This window comes from Oryctolagus cuniculus, chromosome 6 (assembly GCF_964237555.1).
Source record: "Oryctolagus cuniculus chromosome 6, mOryCun1.1, whole genome shotgun sequence".
Classification (NCBI taxonomy): domain Eukaryota; kingdom Metazoa; phylum Chordata; class Mammalia; order Lagomorpha; family Leporidae; genus Oryctolagus; species Oryctolagus cuniculus.
Genome location: NC_091437.1, coordinates 62,820,532 through 62,841,889, shown reverse-complemented (window position 1 = coordinate 62,841,889; position 21,358 = coordinate 62,820,532). Strand labels below are relative to the sequence as shown.

Here is a 21,358-nt window from a genome sequence, read left to right as displayed (position 1 = left end):
GGCAGGTGGGGGCAAGGATGAGTAATCAAAGGATGTGCAGAGAAGTGTCGCCCCCCCCCATTTCCTGCCCGGCTACCAAGCACCCAGGTTCTGTCCGCCTGTCTCAGGTACCATCTCGCTTCTGATCCTAGTAGCACTCTGAGCGGTTCATTAGCATCGCCTATGCAGAGAGCAGACGCTGTCAGGTTAAGACCCAAGGGGGCAGCAGCAGGTGAGCCCATGGGAGGGGCAGAGGGCCCCATGCACACAGCAGCTTAGGAAGCTGGGCGTCCCTGCAGCTGCCACGAGCCCCGGGTGAGCACGTGTGCAAGGGGAGAGGCCCCAGTGGCAGCCAGCAGGGGACAGGGTCACCTCTGCCTGGCTGTGTGAGGGCTTTGCAGGGGAGCCCCGAAGGAAGGAAATGCTGGACTCTGGCTTCGCGGGGTGAACTCTGGGAACGGGTAAGCAGGTAAAAGGGGCAGAGGTGGGGTTTCCGGACAGAGAAGACCCAGGACGCGGTGTATGGAGGAGGCGGGCCTGGGGGCAAGTGAGATAGAGCAGGGGGTCAATGTGATCCCCGTTTTCTGGCTTGAACAACCAGAGTGTACTACTCACGAGCTGGGGAAAGCCGAGAGGGAGCAGGCTGGGGGGTGGGGTGGGAGGCAGCTCTGTTTCAGGCACGAGGGGTCTAAGGACCTGAGCCCACCCAGATGGAGCTGCCCGGGAGGCAGCTGGGTAGGCAGTGCTGGCTGGCGTGGCACAGAGGTGTGAGCTGCACAGACTCAGTGACTAGAGCCACCGGGCCGGGCCGGGTCATCGCGCCAGCGAGGGCAGCAGGGGCCGGTGCCGTCATCTAAGCCCAGAGATGCCGCACCAGAGGCGGCGGCAGTTTCTTGCAAGATGACGTCTGTGGATCGTCTAACAAGATGAGGACTCCCTCAGGGAGGTCTCCGTGCAGTAGGGGCTCCCCGGGGCCCTCTGCGCCTGCACCGTTTACATTTGTCCACGGTCTCCATGGCTGGTAAACTCCCGGTGGCCAGCCCCCATCCTACCCGTCTGCAGAGCCCACAGCCCCACTGGGGGTTCTCTCCAAAGCTTGGCCCCTTTCCCGGCTGGCCTGGCCCAGCTACTCGGGGTGAGGCTGCAGGCCGTGGAAGGAGCACCTGGGCCATCCCATGCTCCTCCAGGACGCGGTGTGGGCTGGACTGGCCTCTGGGGACTCCCCTCACACCCCCTGGGGTCCTTCCTACCTGTGTTAGGGATCATCAGCCGCCCCCCGAGGAAGTTGAAGGTCCCGTAGGCCATGTTGCTGGTGCCTCTAGGCAGGGAGCGGAAGTAGTTCTGGGTGGACAGGCGGGACACGAAGTCCTCGGCCTCAGCGGTGGGCGAGCTGTGGTGCAACGTGTGGCGGCCGCCCGACAGGGGGCTGAGCAGGTGCCCGTTGGTGAGCTGGAACTTGGGGCTGGGCCCGTCCTGCCGGGGACACAGGCTGCCCTGGTAGGTGGTGGTAGTGGTGCTGAGGTCTGGCTGGATGGTGAGCAGGTGGGGGTTGTCTGTGGGGCAGAGACAGGCTCAGGGCGCGGCAGTGAGGGCTTCCCCGCCAGCCAGCACAGCCCTGGCAAGGGGCCTCCGGCACTGGCGCCAGGCGCAGGGGCTTCACCTGCTTTGCTGGGCTTGATGCTGACAGGCTGGAAGCCCGAGGTAAGGATGGACGAGTCAGCCACGTCCGAGTCCAGCCCCTCTTTCTTACGGCAGTAAACAAGGATGAGGACAAGCAGCAACAGGACGAGACACACGGCCACGGCAATGAGGCCCACGTAGAGGGCCACGTCCTCAGGGCCCGACGCAGCTGCAGGAGAGAGCACAGCATTGGGCCGGGCAGGCGGTCGGGCTGGGAGGGAGAGGTCACTGGTGTCCAGCCCAGGAGGACGAGGCCTCCTTGCGCGCGGGGCATCAGCACACGCCCGGGCCTGGACACTCACAGCAGGGGGCGGACAATCAGCATGCCTAGGGCCCAGCCCTACACCTGCCGTGCCTGGCCGAGGGACTCTGGGCAGCTCACACCCTCATGGGCTGCAGGTTTAGGCCGAGGTGGCTGCCGGGAGGCTGGAGGAAGGGGGGAACTACTTTTCCAGGGTTGGGTTGTGGGGGGAGAGGTGGTGGTGGCTCGGTTAGTATATTTGCTATCTGCTCTTTGGGGGACCAGGGAGCTGGGGCTGGAGATGAGCTCCAGGGATTCCTCAAAGCAGGATGCTATGACCCTCCGAGCATTGTTAACAGGCTGTGGGACCTACTGGGAGGTCATTAGGTCTGAGTGCACGCTGCAGGGGGTGGAGGTGGGGACGCGGGGCATCACCCTCCGAAGGAGCTAAGGACGTTCTCAGTAGACCCTGGTTGGTTCTCTCAAGAGAGGTGTTATGGAAGAGCGAGGCTGGCCCCTCCCTGGTCTCTCTGGCTGCCCCCACTCACAGGCAGGCCCACCACCATGCCCCCTGGATGAGGCGATGCAGCCTGGGGGCTCTCCCAGAGCGGCTGCCGGGCTGATGGACCTGCGGCTTCCAATGCTATCAGCGAAATCAACTTTTCTTTAGTCTCCAGCAGCAAGTGTTGTTAGTTTTCGACCATGCACAGGGCATCTGCCTCCTGCCTGCCAGTCCCTGCCCCGGCAGCAGGGCTGAGAGGCCCCTCCTAGACTGCCTCCCCAAGGCCTCGGGCAGGGCTGGGGAGGGCTGGGGGGTGACTGACTGCTTGGGAGGGGTGGGTATTGACTTGAGAAGGGCTTTGCATAATGGAAGAAATGTCCATCAGAAAGGAATTGACACAGATAATTAGGTTTTTAATTGAAAGAATGGGGGGAGGGTGTGTTCTGGAGAAAAAAAATCCAACAGAGATCTTTAATTGTTAGCTATGGCCTTGTAATTAACAGGCCTCACAAACCTGGGGTCCCCACAGGACTCGTGTGTGCACCAGGGGACTGCAGGTGAGGATGTGGGTAAGTGTGGACAGGTGCATGTGCACGAGCCGAGGGGGTGTGGGCGTGCTAGGGACGGGGCATCCCTGGGCGCTTGAGCTTGGAGAGGCACAGCATGCCACAGGGAACTGACCCCCTTGGCTGCGGTCTCACCAGGGCTGGACAGGACCGACCCTGCCAAACAGAAGTGGAACCCAGCAGTGCGGGAGCACTCACTGTGCACGCAGAGGTCACTGGTGCAGTTGCGGGTGTCCAGGTCAGCGCCCTGGCACTCCTCGCCTCCGTTGCGGGGCGCTGGGTCCGAGCACTCACGGCTCCGCCAGTGAGTACAGTCCAGCCCACAAGCTGACCACTTGCTCCATGGGCTCCAGCTGCCATCCACTATCCAAGAGACAGACATGGGCAGAGAGGAGACAGCATGGTCAGCTTGGGGAACCAGCCCCAGGCGATCCGCCAGTGGCCCGGACGGGTGTCGGGACCAGGCAGGACAAGTTGGCCTGGACCTGGGTTCAATGCCAGGGCCAGGCCCAGCAATCTGCACGCCCTCCGGTGTCCAGCTGGCCTGGATGACGCATGCTCATGACGGGAAGGTAGATGACGCCAGGGGCTGCTTGGCGTTCGCCACCCCATGGAGGCCATCTGGTCGCACAAGGACCCTTCTGATCCCAGCCCCAGGTGGGTTCTGCAGCCCCAGGCTGACCCCAGCCCCTGTCCCCAGACTGTACCTCAGACCCTGCGACTTGGAACCTACCCTGAACCCAAGCTTGGATGCAGCCTGGGCCCCTGCCTCCGACCACACACTGCACCCTGAGCCCCTGCCTCCGACTGAGCCTGGCCCTGCATGGCGGGCGGGGTGGGGATGGAGCCATGGGGGGCAGGCTGGTGGGCGCGATGGAGCCAGGGCGCGGAGATGGCGTGGTGAGGAGCGATGCGGGAGGCGGCGGCCGCAGGTACCTGGGCACAGGGTGGCGCAGGCTGTTTTCTGGACATTCTGCCCCTCACAGAAGGCGCCCCCGTTGAGAGGCGCCGGGTTGGTGCAGCTCCGGCTCCGTTTCTGCCAGCCGCGCCCACAGCTGGCGCTGCAGGCAGACCACTCGGTCCACGTCGACCACCCACCGTTCACTGGCCGGACAGAGAAGGGCTGGGGTCAGGGAGCGGGGGTCGCCTTGGACTTGTGGGCCCGGGGATGCGGCGTGAGGGTACAGGGGCTGGGCTGTGCTGGGCCGGAAGCGCAGCAGGGGAGGTTAAGCCAGTGCACCGGCGCTGGCGGCGTGGTAGCACCTGCTGCGCGGGCCTCCCTTCTCCTGGTGGGCGCTTGGGGGCGGCCAGGCCAAACAGCGGCTCACGGGCTCCTCTGGCGGGGACCCCACCCTCTCACAGGGTAGCTCCTGGCCCCCTCCTCTGCCTGCTCCTGGGGGTGCCCGGGCCGGCTCGGACTCTACTTCCCATCCTGGAGAAGCGGGGGGGGGGGTGTCCTATCGCCTTTCCTGCACCCTTGCTGTCCCCTCACCTCCTTCTGCTGTGCAGTGCACCCACACGCAGGTGCCCAGCCTTGTCCCCGACCCCCCGCCGCCGCCCCAGCACGCCCCCTGGGGGCCCAGCAGCCACACTGCAGCCCTTTCCTTAGGCTTCCCTAGCAGGCCAGGGGCTGCTCCACGGCCTCTCGCCACGCGGCCCTGCCCCAGAGGCACTTCTCTGTGCCTCTCCCTGCGACTCGGCAAGCCGGTGCCAGGGGCCCACCGTAGACGATGACGGCCGCAGAGGCGCTGCGGCGGCGCGCCACGATGTTCTTGGCCACGCAGGTGTAGTTGGCTGTGTCGGCCAGCCGGGCCTGCCGCACCACCAGGCTGTGCTCCCGCGTGATGTACACGTTGGGGTCCAGGGCTGGGTCCACCAGGTCTTCGTTCCGCAGCCACTCCACCTGGTTGAGGGGGTGGGGGTGGAGCCAAGCCACTGCACGGTGGCCCGCGCAGGCCCTGGGGACGGGGCGGGGCGGGAGCTGAGATCCGGAAGCCCCGCCCACCTGCGGAGTGAGCCCCGCAGCCCCCTCTCACCTCGGCCGGGGGGACGCCCTCCGGCGGGCGGCAGGGCAGCACGATGCCCTGCTCCAAGGACACCTCCTTGGCCAGCGGCTCCAGCTCGAAGTTCTTGCGTAAATCTGGAAGATGGACAGCAGTGCCCTCCAATCGCTGGGCCGGCCACTCCAGCAGCAAGACTCAAGTGCCCAGGGGGCACGGCGGTGGCCGGGCTGCGTCCGCAGGCGCTTCTTCCAGCCCTCAAGGCAGGACTGTGAGGTTTTCCGGCCGGACCGCCTCCTCCAGGAAGCTCGCTGTCCCCGTTCCCAGTGACCCTACCCCACCCCGCCCTGCCCCAGGGCCGGGCCGGCACTCACAGGCGATGCGAATGTAGGCTTTCTGGCTCTTGGTGGTGCCCGAGGAGCTCCACGCCACGCACTGGCACCAGTACTCCTCCAGCCCGAACACCTTCTCCACCTGCTGCCTCGAGACATTGATGCGGACTTCCATGGCCGGCAGCCCTGGGGGCGGGAGGGGCGGCTTGCCGGGCGGGGCCGCACTGAGCTCCCGGTGCCCAGCGCCCGCGCCGCCCGCGCCGGGGGAGTGGACCACGGGGGCAGCCCTTGTCCTGGCGGGGTGTCTCCCACAGGCTAGGAGTGGGGTCTCTCACTGCCCCTCGCTGCCCTTTGTAATCTGAGCTCTAGGGCCCTGAAGGGGCTTATCATGCAAGTTGGGGCTACAGCAGCGGCTTGCAAGGACCCCAGACCCGTGATGCCTCTGTAGGGTAGGCACCCTGCCCCTCCCTAGGGGCTGACAGGTCGATCCTGCCAGGGCTAATGCAATCACAGCTATTAGCAATACAATGAGAGTGATTATACAGTCTGGAAGTAGACTCCTGGGATTTGGTGGGGGGGTTCCCAACTGGATCATCCTCCAGCCCTCTCCTGAGGATGGCATTTTTTCCACACGAGGCCTGGGAAAGGGCTCTGAATCCTGTGCGTTCAGGGTCCTATAGTCACCTTGGGAGGGGCTGTGCCCCCCCCCCCAGCGAGAGACAGGAGAACAGTGTGGGGGCAGCCAGCACTGGGGCCCTGGGATCTTCTCTGCTCTGCTGGGCAGGCTGGCAGGGGGTGGGGTGGGGCTCCAGGTTGCACTCCCCACCCTGGGCCACACCTGTCCCCTGAGAGCAGGGCTTGCCAGGACGGCCCGGGAGCCCCTCTGCCGCCCCAGCAGGGAGATGCCAGCCCCCCACCCCCCACCCCCAGTCTGCAGCCAAAACCAGTGTCCCCAGGAGTGAGAAAAGGCTGTTTGTTTCCAACTTCTTCTCCTCCTGACCCCAATTTCCCTCGGGTCATTGGCTTATCAGAAAGAGAGAGGGAGGCCTGCAGCCAATGTGTTTCCATTGTTAACAGAGAAATTCAATTAGGGCTGCGGGTGCCCGAGGCGCAGGGGTCTGGCTGGGCCAGGCAGCGCGGGGCTGTTTTCTTTCTCTGAAACTCCCCAACGTGCCTCTCCCGCCCCTCCCCGACCTCTCCTCCGCAAGCTCCGCTCTCACCTGGTCCCCTCCCACCACGTCCCTGTCACTCCCGAATCTCCCAGCTGGCTCTCACAGGAGTGGGGGCGCCACCTCTGGCTGGGGTCCCTGCAGCTGGGCTACTTTGGCCCTTTCTCCGCTCTGCCTGTGCTGCCCCGTAAGGCACCTGGGGACTGAGCGCCTTGGGGTGACCCCCAGGGTCTGTGCGCTGGAGAGGCCGGGTGCTGGCTCCCTGGGTCATAGGGAGATAGGTCTTAGCCAAGAAGGTCTCTTACCCCCTCTCCCTCTCTGCCTCTGGGCTGTGGAGCGGGAAGGCTACAGAACATTCTGAACTGGACTCTCTTTTTCTCCTGGTCGGAAAGGTCCCCTGGGGGGGGGGGGGGCTTTGTCTGGGGCTGTGCCCTCCGCTCCAGAGGTCATTCAGCGCCTGGTTCCTGGGAGCAGTTAGTGGGTATCTCTGTGCCTGCACCCAATTGGCAAATGCAAGCAGGTGGCAGCCTTGGGGAGGGGCCAGCAGGAAGGATAGGGACCCGGGCTGGCCGCCCTGGGGTGTGTGGGCGATGCAGAGGATTCTGGGAGGAGGGTGTTGGCTGCGGGGAAGGGGGCGCTCTGAGGCCAACCTGAGCTTCTCACTCTCTCGTCCGTGTAACACACGGTAAGCTGTGCCCCCAGCCTGGACTCCAAGGCTGGATTTTGCTAATTTCAGGCTCTTCCAGTGTCAGGGAATGAGGATGAGGATGGTGGTCCTCTCCCAGGGCCAGGTTTGGGGGGAGGGGCATCTGACCACCACACTCTAGTCCCATACAGAGAGATCTGGGTGGAGCTCTGGACCTCTGCCATACCTGGCTGACCCCAGGACCTGTCTGGGCAGAGTCTCTGGTCTGTGCACCCACCCACAGGGCACCGCACCCACAGGGCACCACCGCCATCTGTTGGTGGGCTAGTGAGGAAAGTCTCTGCCGCAAGGCACACACTGGCTTTGGGTTGAGGAATCAATGAGATCAATGAATATTCAGAAGTGCTGGCCGCTGGCCATGGGAGGCCCGAGGCCAAGGTCGAATGCTCAGGATGGGAGTGGGCCAGGCAGTTACAGGTGGGAAGTGGCCCCGTGAGCTCTGCTTCCTGGCCTGGCTTGCATGGAGCCAGCCCAGGGGAACCTGGGCTTTTAAAATTTATTTTGAGGCCGGCGCTGTGGCACACTGGATACAGCCACTGCCTGCAGTGCTGGCATCCCATATTGGCGCTGGTTCCAGTCCCAGCTGCTCCACTTCCCATCCAGCTCTCTGCTACGGCCTGGGAAAGCAGTAGAAGATGGCCCAAGTCCTTGGGTCCTTGCACCCACATGGGAGACCTGGAAGAAGCTCCTGGCTTCGGACTGGTCCAGCTCCAGCCACTGCAGCCATTTGGGGAGTGAACCAGGGGGTGAAACATTTCTCTCTCTCTCTCCTTCTCTATAACTCCACCTTTCAAGTAAAATAAATAAATCTAAAAAAATCATTTTATTTATATATTTTTTAAAGATTGATTTATTTGAAAGAGTTATAGAGAGAAACATAGAGAGAAAATCTTTTTAAATTTTCTTTCTTTCTTTTTTTTTTTTTTGACAGGCAGAGCTAGACAGAGAGAGAGAGAGAGAAAGGTCTTCCTTTCCGTTGGTTCACCCCCCAAATGGCCGCTACGGCTGGCGCTGTGCCGATCTGAAGTCAGGAGCCAGGTGCTTCCTCCTGGTCTCCCATGAGGGTGCAGGGCCCAAGGATCTGGGCCATCCTCCACTACCCTCCCGTGCCACACCAGAGAGCTGGACTGCAAGAGGAGCAACTGGGACAGAATCCAGCGCCCCAACCGGGACTAGAACCTGGGGTGCCGGTGCCGCAGGCAGAGGATTAGCCTAGTGAGCCGCGGTGCTGGCTGAGAAAATCTTTCTAATCTGCTGGTTCACTCTGCAGATGGCTGCAATGGCCGAGGGCTGGGCCAGGCTGAAGCCAGGAACCAGGAGCCTCCTCTGGGTCTCCGATGTGGGAAGCCTAGGCCCAAACACCTGGACCATCCTCCTCTGCTTTTCCCAGGCCATTAGTAGGGAGCTGAATTGGAAGTGGAGCAGCTGGGACTCGAACCAGTGCCCATATGAGATGCCGGCACTGCAGGTGGCAGCTCTACCCACTGTGCCACAACTCTGACTCATTTTTTTAATTTTTATATATTACTTTAAAATATTTATTTATTTGAGAGGCAGAGTTGGGGGAGAGAGAGAGAGAGCGAGCCAGCGCCCAGACCTGGGAGTGCTCACTCAAGCCAGGGCCTGGGCCCCAGCCAGACTGTGTGTTTAAGACTTCTGGGCCGGCGCTGAGGCTCAATAGGCTAATCTTCCACCTGCGGCGCCGGCACACCCGGTTCTAGTCCCGGTTGCCCCTCTTCCAGTCCAGCTCTCTGCTGTGGCCCAGGAGTGCAGTGGAGGATGGCCCAGGTCCTTGGGCCCTGCACCCCATGGGAGACCAGGAGAAGCACCTGGCTCCTGCCATCGGATCAGCGCGCCGGCCGCGGCGGCCATTGGAAGCTGAACCAATGGCAAAAGGAAGACCTTTCTCTCTGTCTCTCTCTCTCACTGTCCACTCTGCCTGTCAAAAAAAAAAAAAAAAAAAAAAGACTTCTGGCTGGGAGGGGCCTGCAGCCAGAGGTTCCCGGACAGGTCCTCAAGGCTGTAGGCGAGCAGGGGTCTGGCTGCGCCACAAGGTGGCGCTGTGCCCGGGGCGCTGGGTGGTGAGAGGAGAAAGGGGTGTGTGTAATCTCAACTCCCTCCTCCTCCGCAGTTTGCGAGGGGCCCGCCTCATTCTCATTTTACAGACAAAGAAACAGATCACAGAGGCCAAGGGGTTGTGTATGGGACCCTCCCACCTGGACAGTGGGGACACCAAAACTGGCCTCTGACACCTCTAGTCCTGGCACCCAGAACTTTCCTGAGCTATGAGGTGGGAGCTTGAATTCCTGTACCTAACCCACAGCCTGGCACGGAGCAGGTGCTCAGCCAGCCCCTGAGGACAGCAGGAAGAGACTCCGGTCAGCAGGCACGGGCGAGGCCGGGGCAGTGCAGAGCTCCGGGGTCTGGCCAGGAGTCCCTGACCCAGAGAGGGGGCAGGCAGAGCAAGGAGACCGTCCCCTGTCCCTCCTGGGCTGCTTTGGGTGGACAGAACCCAGCCCTTGCGGAGCTGGTCGGGGAGGGCGGGCCGTGACTTCTGCAGACAGAAAGACCTGGTTAGAGCCCTCTGGGGACCCTGGACAAGTCCGCGCCAAGGCCTCAATCTCCTCTTTGAAATGACAGGCTGGGCTCTTTAGCCACACTGGGATTAGCACAAGCGCTTCCACGCGGCTCTCCCTGCCCGGGGCCTGGCCCTCGTCCAGGCTTCCCCTGCATGGCCCCGGCTTCCCAGAGGGCAGGTCTGACCACAGCCCTCTGTGGCTCAGCGGACTCCCGGCTTGGCTCCCTCTCCCAAGCCAGCCTGGCCTTCTGTGTATCTGCACCTCCGGCCCCGGCCCCGTGGCCCCTGGAAATGCTCTTCTGGGTGGTTTGGAGGCTTGAGCTTTGGTGTTAACTCCACTGGGTCCCGCAGTCTCCTGCCTGCCACGGTGCAGTGGCGACAGCAGGCCGGCGGCACTGGGTGTTTGTGTCTCCCGTGGGCCACAAGCAGGGGGCGTGTGTGCTCTGCTCTGAGGCTGCAGTGGGAAGGGGCTCGCTATGGCGAGGAGGGGGGCGGAGGAGGGTCTTCATATAGTGCCCCGGAGAAGCAAGTGAATGTGGGCGGAGCCCGGCTCTCTGAGAGCAGGAGGGAGGGGCTGCCTGCAGCTCCTGTCTCTTTGTCCACCCTGTTCCTGGGGAGCGCTGGGACCCAGACAAGTGTGCGCTGCCCACATGTTCACTGCCCAAGGCCAGGGCTAGGGTGAGGACTGGGGGTCCCGCTGCCCTGGGACCCCTCCCTGCACCTCTCAGCTGGGTCCCCCGGGCCCTTCCTGTCTCTGAGTCAGCCTCTCCATCAGCCCCTCCCGACCCCCAAGCTCACCAATAACTCTCTGCCCTTGTCACTCTGCCACTTCAGCCCCTGCACAGCCCACACCCGCTGCCATCTGCCTCCAGGACTTCGCTTGCCTGCAGCCCCTGCCTGGGGAGCCTTTCCCCCTTTTCTGTCCCTGACCAATTCCTAGACCTCCCTCTGTTTACACATCACCTCCCCCGAGGAGCCCCTCTGGATTTCCTGGGCAGCCTCCATTCTTTCTCCTCTGGCTAGGAGGTCACCGTGCTGCCTGCCTCTCTGGCGGCTGTCCCCAACAGGGGACAGTGAGTGAAAGCGTGCATGTACGAGTGAATGGAGGGGTGTACAAAGGAAATAAGCACCGAGTGTGAGATCCAGGAGCTTCTGATCATCTGGGGCCCACGCCCCCCAGCGCCCGGTCCAGGCCGCCCCAGCCCACCTGCTGTGCCCTAATTGCTGTCACTCTGGGGCATTCTGGTGAGGGAAAGCATCTCCTGACTCTCTCTCCCACCCGACTAGTGCGGGGTGGGGTCCGCTGGGGAGGCCTCTGTGCACACACACGGGGACGGCTGCCCTGCGTGGCTACCCTCAGGCGGTAGTGGGCGCACGGCTGGTTCTCGCCCGGCCTTGCCACTTGCAGGTTGGAGCGCCTGGGTGCCCACAGGCCCCTCCAGCCCCGCGGAGACCCGCTTCGCCCGCAGCCGCCCCTGCGTGGCTCCCAAGCCCGGCCTCACCGCTGCTGCTGTCCGTGCTCCGCTCGATGGCATGGTCCACCTGGCGCACCCACTCCCCGTTGCACTTGAAGAAGATCTGCGTGGCGGGCGTGGCCTTGCACACCAACAGCACAGGCTTGTTCTTGACGATGTACACGTCCTCTGGCTCCACCAGGAAGTGGGGGAGCAGCTCAGGGTTGGCGCCGGGCACGGGGTTGGGCACAGGGTTGGCCACCGTGGCACTCGGCTGGGCACCTGCAGTGGAGTCCAAGGGGGCAGGTGATCTGTGCGCGCCCTGGCGAGCCCGGGCGATGCGGGCGCAGCAGCGAGTGCAGCAGAGCCCGGCTTGCAACGCGGCCGGAGGACAGAACGGAGGCTCTACCTCTTCCTCCAGCCTCACTGGCCTCCTTAGAAGAAACCCACACATTGCCAAAGACCGAGACTGGCGGGGGCGGGGCTGGGGGGCACAGCGGGAGAAGGACCGAGGTCCCGCACGTGGGAGGCCCTGGGCTCGTGCCACAGCCAGGCTGTGGGGAGGCTGAAGGGAGCTGGACAGCCAGGAGTGGGAAGAGAGCAGGAGACCCCTCATCTGCTGCAGGGGTGGGGGTGGGGGCGGGGAGCTGCCCCTCCCTCCCCAGTCCCCATGCACAGTTGGGGCCTCAGCAAATGCAGTGATTAAAGGGAGGGAGAGGTGAGGGATGCCGGGAGGCAGGTGGAGGGTGAGCAGACAGGCCTGGGGGAGGGGCAGGCTGGGCTGCTGGCTGGCACCCAGGGTGGGCGTGGGTGGGCAGAGTGGGAGCCGGGAGGGACTCCCGACTGAGGGCTCTGGGCCACGGCCCACCCCTGCGGGGGAGACTTGAGTGCCGGCTTCCTTCTTTTAACTGAAAACCACAACCGTCCCACAAGTCATTTGTTGCTAATTGCACAGGTAATTGGCTCTGAGGCACTGCTGGAGGTGAGTTCCCCAGAGCAGGCTGACCTGTCTGCTCCAGCATAGGTACCCCTGGGGGGGGGGGCCCTCAGCCTACAGCGCCCCCCCGCCTCCCCTCAGGGCGGCAGGGACCACCCCCCAAACACGGATGCTCATTCAGGATGAACAGGGCCCTGGGCACAAAGGTGAGTTTCCAAGACAGCAGACTCCTTGCCACTGAGGACCTTGGGGAGTTAGTGGCTTTGTCATCTGTGAAATGGAGATCAAGTCCGCCCAGAGGGAGCCAGGGTCCCCACACGGCCGCCTGGTGGTATCCAGAGCACCTCCACGGCTTCCGTGGGGACAACTCGATCCTTGGACCTCGCGGCCAGGGGTCGGTCACCCCTCCCCTCCTGGTGCCCAGGACGCTGTCTTACCATGGGGAACACCCGCCCCCTTCGCCGCAAGACTGGGAGTTTGGGGAGGGGGGTGCCTGCCTGGGTCCTGCAGGTGCCGGGTGGGTGAGCCTCCCAGGGTGTCGCCCCCGCCAGCAGTGGGGCTGGGGGGGGCGGGCAGGGAGCCCGGCCCCAGCTCTGACCCTGCATGCACAAAGTGTAGCGTGGGAGCCGCCCCGTGACCCCACAGCTCCTCACTGTGTCAGCAGTGCCTGCCCCTCCCCGCCCCGCCCCCCTGTGCAGGCAGTGACTCCACTGAGTCTGCCTCCCCATGGGGTACGGGCCTCCCACAGAAGGAGCAGGTGCTGGTGGCCCCCAGAGCACCTGCACAGCCCCACCCCAGAGCAGGGCCCGCAGGGATGCAGGGGCATGGGGGGGGGTGCGGGGGCAGGACCGGAGTGGGTGCACCCCTGCCCCCAGCCTCTCTATCGATCTGCGTGCCCAGTACTGCTCGCCTCGGCTGCCCGCTGAACCCCACGCGATCCCTCATGTCTGCATTTAACTGCTAATGAAAAATAAATGTACTGTGACCAATAAGGGACATAGCTCACTTCCAGGGCCTCCGTCACGCCACGCTGCTGCGGCCTCCCCCACCCCCAGGGGGTTCACTTCCTGGGTGGTCCCAGGGGGCAGCCTCCAGGTTGCGGCTCTGCCCTCTGGCAAGGACACTCTAAGGCCAGGGCTGGGGGGTGGAGTTCAAGCCCCACGGCGGGGGGGGGGGGTGTCCTCCTGGAGCTCTGAGCTGCCTTCCCCTCCCTCACTCACCTCTACCCTGTGGTCAGCACCCGAGACCTGAACGCTGCCCTGCCCAGAGCGCCCCCTTCAGGCCTCTTCCCTCCATCCCCAACACCCGCCAGTGGTAGAGCCCTCTTCTCTCGCACCTGACTCCCACGCTGGAGCCTCAAGGTTAAGGCCAGGCAGGGCCAGAGGAGCCGAGTCTTTCCTGCAGGCTGCGGGGCTTTCTGCTTTGCTGAGGTCCCCACCACTCCCTGTTGCCTCACCCCGGGGCCGCCTCTGTCTGTTCCATTGCCTGTGTGGCTCCCGCAGGTGTTTCAGGACGGGCGACACACCCGTGGTCAGTGTCCCTGAGTCTCCGGCCCTCCTCCGCCACTCGCCCACGGGTCCCCCTGGCCTCCGTCCACTCTCCCCTGCTGGCCCAGGCCAGCACTTCCCAGCCCCAGGGTGGGGTTCTCTGGGAAGATGGCTGCCCTCCCTCCCTCCCAGCCCTCTCGTCACAGAGGGGTGAGTAGGTGGCAGAGGCATCTGTGCCCACCCCCGCACTGCGTGTTTGGTCCCTGGCATCCTGCTCAAGGCTGCCTAGTGCGGGGAGTAGCATCTGGGGGCGGGGTGGACCTCAGGCAGAGGCGCTGGGGCCCGCGGCTCCATCCCCAGCTCTGCTCACCCCGGCTTCACTACCAGGCCCAGTCACAGCCTCCCCCTGCCCCCCCCACCCTCCCAGCTGCCAGCAAGGAGACCTTCCTCTACGTGCAGGTTCCTCAGGGGCCTGGGTCTCCTGGAGCCGCAGGTGGGCTGAGCAGTGGGCTTGGAGGGCTCAGGCCAGGCTGAAGGGCATGGTGAAGACAGGACCAAGGCAGGGCCACCTGGGCTGCAGGCCAGTGAGGCCAGTGCCCGGGGAGCATTTGGGACTCCCTGCACGAAGGGTGGGCTGGCCGGGTGGCAGTGGGTGCATGGGAGGGGGGCTTTTCTGTGAGTAGCCAGTGATACCGACTGTGGTGGATGCACTACTCCTGGTCTGCCTCTTCCAGGAAGACTTCCTGAGTCCTCAGCACACTGTCTCGACCCCAAGCACCTATCCTGTCTGCTGAGCCTCCCACCAGGGCACAGGTGGCACTCAGGATGGGGGTGGATACGTTTGCACACTGCCTCTCTGTTCAGGCCATGAACTCCCATGGGGTAGGAGCCCAGGTCTGGCCGGGATGCCTGGATGTGAATGGAGTGTTTGTTGACTGACTGACTGACCCCTTCAACCTAGAATTTCAGGTCTGCCCCAGGGTGTCCCCTTCTTTCTGGAAAGGGTAGAGCACCCCGCAAGCGGAGTTCGGAGCAGGGAGCAGCCCCTGCCCCAGGCCGCCCCTGCCACACCTGGCTACACCTGGCCAGCCACTCTTTCTTCCCCCTCCCCCACCTGCACTCCAGGAGGAAGAGACTTGCCTGTGTGGCTCTGAGGCCCAGGGTGGGTGTGAACGCACTTTCAAAGGTTTGATTTTTAAAAAAGTACCACGAAAAGATGAGGTGTGATTAATCAAGCTATTAATGAACTCGTATTTACTGAGTGAGGCCTCGGTCCCTGGGAGCAGGGGGAAGGGTGCCACTGGTCTGCTCCCAGAGCTGCCAGCGCCTCGCCAGCCCCCACTGCCTCGGCCCCTCTCGTCCCCCCAGCAGCCCCAGGTGGGGGTGGGCACTGCGTCCCCTCGCCCTGGGGTGCCTGCCTTGGGGAGCCTCATGGCAGCCTCCCCCGGAGGGGGGTTAGACTCGGGAGATCCCCTGGGGCCACAGGGGTCACCATGCCCAGGCCAGGGAGAGGAGAGTGCCCGGGGCTGATGGGCCACGCCCTTTACTCGGCATTCACTGCCACACCTGTGATTCCTCAAGCGCTTGTGCACCTGCTGTGCCAGGCGCAGCGACTTCCCTACTTTGTTGCCAGCAGCGTCTGGTTTTCTTCCCGGGATGCCTCCCCCGCCCTGACCTGACCCCCCACTCAGGACATGTGGTCCTGTGGGCTGACTCTGGAACCCAGGAAGCTCTCGGCTGAACTCAGGGCTGTGGGCACGGAGCTCTGGAGCTACAGACCAGTGGCTGGGCAGGGCCGGTCCTGCACGCCTTGTGGGCCACAGAGGGCCAAGTGCAAAGTGAGGGCCGTTCACCTGGCTGAAGCAGGAGCTTGGGGAATGAGACAGCTAGGGGCCTAGCGTCCCCCCAGGTCTAAGGTCTATTCCTAGCCACGTGAGCCAGTACCTCTCTTTCTTAGCTGGAGCAAGTTGGGGTCGGATCCTGTTGTCCCATTGGTCCATCTGCCCATCTGTTACTGTCTTGGTGACTTATCCTGTTCAACCACCACCTCTTCTGGGAAGCCTTCCCTGACCACCAGGCCGAGCTGGCCACACCTCCTCAGAGCCCCCACCGCCCTTGATCAACACCACCCTGCCCCCACTCATGAATCTGTCTCCCCAGAGAAACTGCCGGCCCCCGCTCCCACCCCTCCCGCCGCCCAGCCTGGCCCGTGCTGACTCATGGCGAGAGCCCAGAGTGTGTGTTCAATGCATGTTGAACATCGCTCCCTGGACCAGGACCAGAGCCCAGAAGCGGAGGGCTGGAGGTGGAGGACACCGATTCCAACCTGGCTGCAAACCAGCTCTGCTCTGCTCCAATCGGGCACTGATTCTATCCACTCAGCAGGGAAGGACCTGGAGTCCTCAAATCCCAGAACCTGACACAGGGGCCGGGAAGGAGGGGCATTGACTCTGGGGAGGGTGCGTGGGGCAGTGAGCCCCTGGCCACCGCGGTAGGGGCAGTGAGCTTGCAGGCACAGGGGGCCAACTCGCCCTCTGCTGCCACCTGCATCCCCGCAGCCTGGGACAGCTGCGTATTATTATCTTTTAAACAGGACAGTTGTGTGATGAGGGCACTGCACCAGGAGGCTCTGATAACCAGGGACACACTCTGCACTCCGAGGGAGAGAGAGAGAGAGGGAGAGGTGGGGTGAGGGGAAGTTTGCCCCGTCCCTTCCCCGGGGCTGCAGATCTCGAGGCCCCATGGAGGGCCGCTGGACCAGGGTGCAGCTCCCAAAGCCCCTTCAAGTCCCAGACCGGAAAGCCCCAGGCACTGCACGCCAGCGCTTCCCCGGGCACACAGACCCTACTGCAGACCCTCGCTTGAGCCACCTGTTGCTAGGGCCTCACCCTCCTCGTTTGTGAAATGGGCACACAATGCTGACCCTGCACAAAGACACAGGCGGCGGCTCAGGCATGCGACCTGCCTGTCTCCCTGTCGCCTGTTCTCACCAGCACGGGAGCCCGAGGAGAGCAGCAACAGCACATGCTGAATGGGCGAGGGACAGTGTCCTCCAATAGGTGTGCACAGAAGGCGGAGGGGACCGTGGTGGGGGAGGGGGTCCCAGCCCGTCACGGTGTCCCTCAGAAGGCAGGGCTGCTCCCCGTGACCTGTGCTCATACACATGCGTATGCGGGACTCCAGTTGCCATAGTAACGTGCAGGCGACAGTGTCACAGAAGCACAGCAACCTCTCTGAGACGGGAGGAAAGTCACCCTCTTCCCCCCTGTGGGCTCCAGGGGGGTCTGGGCACAAGGACAGACGGGCACTGTGAGGACACATGTGGCGCATAAGGCTCAGGACATGCCCAAGGCCACGGGGCCCACAAAGGGCTTTTTCGCCCAGCCTGGGGTCTGGCCCCGCCCACCCTCTGCTCTCCACACTTCTCTCCTCTGCTGACACCTGCTTCCATCTGTTTGACCTCACCTTAGGGCCTTTGCGCTTGTTCTTTCGGCTGCCTGCAACATACAGCGGCCCCTCTAACCTTCGGGTCCGGTCTCACATTGCCTCCTCCGAGACGCCCCTCTGGAAGGAGCCCCGGCAGCCCCAGCCCTCTGCCGCTTTGCTAGCTCATATTCCTTTCGTGCTCACCATGAGCAGAAGTCATCTCACCCATGCACTCATTTGTTCAGTCCTGTCCTCTTCCCCTAACACGTGTCCCGACAGCAGGGACCACTTCTGCCGTGTTCACTGCCGCAGTCCTGGCGCCTGGCCAGGGCCGGGCACAGGTGTGCCGCACGGACGCGCAGACCTGGGCGGCGACACCTGTACCACGGCCGAGAGCGCTCCAGAACCACCAGCGCAAGAACCTGCCGACCTCCCACTGCCCCCGGAGGACGAGCTGTGCTGGGGGTCAAGTTCTCGGCTGGGGGGGGACCCGCACCCCGGGGCCAGCCTGCGAGGGGCCTCGCCTCAGGCCAGAGAAATAGTTAATAAAGCTGAGGTCTAAATAAGCATTTGATTAACAAACGATAAAATAGCTATTGTGTCCCCGAATTAAGCTGTAATTGTGGCTGATAATTGGCTGGTTAGAATTTAATAAGCTGCAATTAAATAGAATGGAATCCAGGGTAATTATGTGGTCTCACAGCCTGGGAAGGAAGGCGAGCTCTCTCCTGCTTTAGGATCTTTTGCTGGTGCAGCGTGTGTGTGTGTGTGTGTGTGTGTGTGTGTGTGTGTGAGTCCTCCCGTACCTCTCACCTGGCGGCGACGGGCAGGCAGGCAGCCCAGCCCCCTTGCACACCACTTGGCAGGAGGCCGGCATGCAAGCTCTGAGCCCTGCCAGGGCCCGGGGCTGCCCTGGTGGAAAGAGACATAAAAGAAATCCTGGTACAACTCCCTGCAGGGGGGCAGGAGGTGGTCAGGAGGCAGCCAGGCGGGGAGGGGTCCTCCTGTCTTCCCAATGAGGAAGCTGGGGTTCAGACAGGGGAAGGACTTGCTCGAGGCCACACAGCCAGCGGGGGCAGGGCTGGGCAGATTCTCGGATGGGCCCTAGATCAAGGGCAATGCCCCAGCCACAGGCTGGAGGATGACTGGGCACACTGCACCTGCCCCCCGACACCCTCGCCGTTTCCATCTGGTCCCTCACCAGGTAAACATGTGGACTAAGTAGGGATGGCACGACTCTTCCAACACGGCCTGAAGATGGGTCCCCTGCTCCCCAGCCAGGTAGAAAGTCAGGAACTGGGGGCCAGTGCTGGGGGTAGAAGGTTAAGCTGCTGCCTGCAATGCCAGCATCCTGTATGGGCTCCAGTTCGAGTCCTGGCTGCTCTACTTCTGATTCACCTCTCTGCTAATGGCCTGGGAAAGCAGCAGAAGGTGGCCCAAGTGCTTGGGCCCCTGCACCCACGTGGGAGACCTGGAAGAAGCCCTGACTCCTGGCTTTGGCTTGGTTCAGCCCTGGCCGTTGTGGCCATCTGGGGAGTGAACCAGAGACTGTGGGAGATCTCTTCTCTGTCTTTCCTTCTCTCTCTCTCTGTAACTCTGAATTTCAAATAAATAAAATAAATCTTAAAAAAAAAAACAACCCAGGGGCTACTTTCCTCCCCATCCCCTTCTGAGGGCCCCGGAGTCCCATGGTGGCTGCAGCCCTGCATACCCAGTGTCCCCAGCCCAAGTGCGGCCCCTGGCGAGTGTGCGGGGGTGACAAATGCTGTTTATGACCCCATCAGCATCTTTACAACATTGTCAGCAATTAATTCAATCAAAGCCCCTGTCCCGGAGATGCGGAGATGCGGCATTTCGTGTCGCACTGGTTTAATGCGAGCGCGGCCACAGTTGGGGCCAGAGGTGGTTCAAGAGGGCAGCAGCTTGGGGTGTGCAGGGCAGGGACCCCGGGGGAGGCCGCAGTCACCTGCCCTTGGCTGGTGGGGACACTGCCATAGCCCAGTCGCCAGGTGCACAGGCATCGCGCACACTCACAGAAGCAGCTAACTTTACCAGGATGTTCTTATTTATTTCAACCCTCACAATTCTAGAAGGCAAAGAACTATTTTAAATCTCCCATATACAGGCAAGAAACCTGCGCGCGGAGCAGGGAAGTCGGCAGTGAGTGGCGACGCCTCCCCAAGCAGCCTGGCTCGGTGCACTGAGCTCTAAGCCAGGGCCCATGCACCCAGCAGATGTTTGCCGAGTGCAACGTGCCAAGGCCGAGCTCGGCTCTGGCCAGTACAGCACCGCCTCGGGGGCTCACGTCTCTGCCGCACCAGGAAGTCCAGGGCACACGTGGGCCAGCGCCGGGGCCTCAGTGTTCGTGGCCACATGTCCACCCTGCCACCATCTGCTGAGCTCTAGGCGCCCCGGGGCCACGCTGCCCATAGTGGGTTGGCGTGGGTCTCCAGCCACTCCGGGCTCCTGTCCTCAGCAGCGGAGAGCCTGGGGACCGCTTCTGGAAAAGCCGGACGCCCAGCAACCGAGGCAGCTCCTGCTCAGGGCGTACCGGCCCCAGGCGGTGGCAGTGGCTGGAACACAGCAGCTCCTCCTCTGCTGTCATCTCGCCGGGCCTCCCACTGTCCCGCGTCCACACAGCTGCCTGGCTGTGCCTCGCCTGGGTCCCTCTTGCACAGCTTCCCCCCAGCGCTGCCCACGGATCCCGTATTAGCCTCACGGCCTCTCTTCCCTGCTGCACTGTGGATGTCCCGACTCACTCTGCCTCTGGACACCTGCCATACCTCCCACAGAGCACGGAACAAGCCCCTGGGCGGCTGCCCCAGCCACCTGCTCCCAGGGACTCCCTTGCACAATCAGCAGTGCCATGGTCTTTGGAGGAGCCTCCAAGGGCATCTTAGGATAGCCTGGCCTCTCTGCTCCCTGACTGCGCACCGTCTCAACCCCTGCACCCCAACTTCCCTTCACCCTATCCTCAACTATGCCAACTGATGCTATTTCTAGAAAGAAAATCTGATGCCACACTTTGAACCTCTCCAGTGGTTCCCACTGCAGCGGGGCAAAGGCCGGTGCCCTGTGCGCCCCGACACGGCCAGTGCAGCAGCCTCATCCCTGGCCACCAACCCACGCTGGCCCCAGCTCAGCCACGCCCACTAACGAAAGCTGGGGCCCTCCTCCCACAATACCCCCAGCCCTGTTAATTCATCATGAGGGGTGCACAGCTGGCTCCCTGGCCTCCACGGCTGAGGGCGTTATCCCAGCGATGCAGGTCGCTGGTGGGTGGCTGCCTCCTCCATTGGACTGTGCTGTCAAGTGAACCAACCAGTGGGGCTGGGTGGCAGGTCCCTGCCAGTGACCGGTCCAGAGCACACACTGCTGAAGGCATAGGCAGAGCCCTCAGCCAGGCATCAAGGGACTGGGTCCTGGGCCCCATGTGTGACCTCAGGCCAGCCACAACCCCTCTCCAGGTCTCCCAAGGGGTGGGACTGGCTCAGAGGTGGCAAATCGGATGCCTGCAGGCGCTTGGTGGGGGCTGGGAGGAGCGAAGAAGAACAATGTTGTCCACGGAGGGTGGGGGTTGAGATGGCCCCCGCAGGGGTGGGTCGATGACCAGCTGTTGGGGCAGCTGCCAGTGCAGGGGTTTTTTTTCTTTCAAGAGAAGCTGGAGGAGCCAGCACTGTGGCATAGTCATCCCATATGGGTGCAGTTCGAGTCCCGGCTGCTCCACTTCTGATCCAGCTCTCTGCTATGGCCTGGGAAAGCAGTAGAAGATGGCCAAGTCCTTGGGCCCCTGCACCCACGTGGGAGACCCAGAAGAAGTTCCTGGCTCCTGGCTTCAGATTGGCGCAGCTCCAGCCGTTGCGGCCAATTGGGGAGTGAACCAGCAGATGGAAGACTCTCTCTCTCTCTCTCTCTCTCTCTCTCTCTCTCTCTCTCTCTCTCCCCCCCTCTCTCTCTGCCTCTCTGTAATGCTGCCTTTCAAATAAATAAATAAACCTTAAAAAAAAAAAGCTGGAAATCCATTTTGATATGAAACTTCCCATTTAAAATGTTGACAACTAATTAAACATTTCCAGCACCACGCGTGCCAAACAAGCTGGCAGGCCAAAGCCAGACTGGCCCACGTCCAAGTGTCTTTGGTGCTACAAATGGGGAGGAGGGGGTCACAGCCAGGCAAAGGGCCCCCTGCCCCCAGCTCTGGCCCCGCTCTGCCCTCGCGGCCTCCTCTCCCTCTGCTCCTGCTGCCTCCCCGGCGCCCACACTGCTGGGAGGTCCCTGAGCCTGACGGAGGCAGGAGGCGT

General features: G+C 62.9%; 1 protein-coding gene across 2 annotated transcripts in view; it reads right to left on the bottom strand.

Moving 5' to 3' along the window:
- The window catches only part of UNC5A (unc-5 netrin receptor A), a 59,122-nt gene that overhangs the window by 3,970 nt on the left and 33,794 nt on the right, over positions 1 to 21,358 (bottom strand). Inside the window, exons 2-9 of one of the 2 annotated variants that reach the window (XM_051844458.2) lie at positions 11,256 to 11,489; positions 5,343 to 5,486; positions 5,005 to 5,108; positions 4,691 to 4,871; positions 3,905 to 4,072; positions 3,167 to 3,331; positions 1,640 to 1,828; positions 1,230 to 1,532 (exon numbers count right to left, since the gene is read on the bottom strand). In XM_051844458.2, coding sequence (XP_051700418.1) covers positions 1,230 to 1,532; positions 1,640 to 1,828; positions 3,167 to 3,331; positions 3,905 to 4,072; positions 4,691 to 4,871; positions 5,005 to 5,108; positions 5,343 to 5,486; positions 11,256 to 11,489 — 1,488 coding nt within the window. The remainder of the gene's footprint in view (positions 1 to 1,229; positions 1,533 to 1,639; positions 1,829 to 3,166; positions 3,332 to 3,904; positions 4,073 to 4,690; positions 4,872 to 5,004; positions 5,109 to 5,342; positions 5,487 to 11,255; positions 11,490 to 21,358) is intronic. The other variant, XM_051844459.2, reaches the window with a different exon arrangement.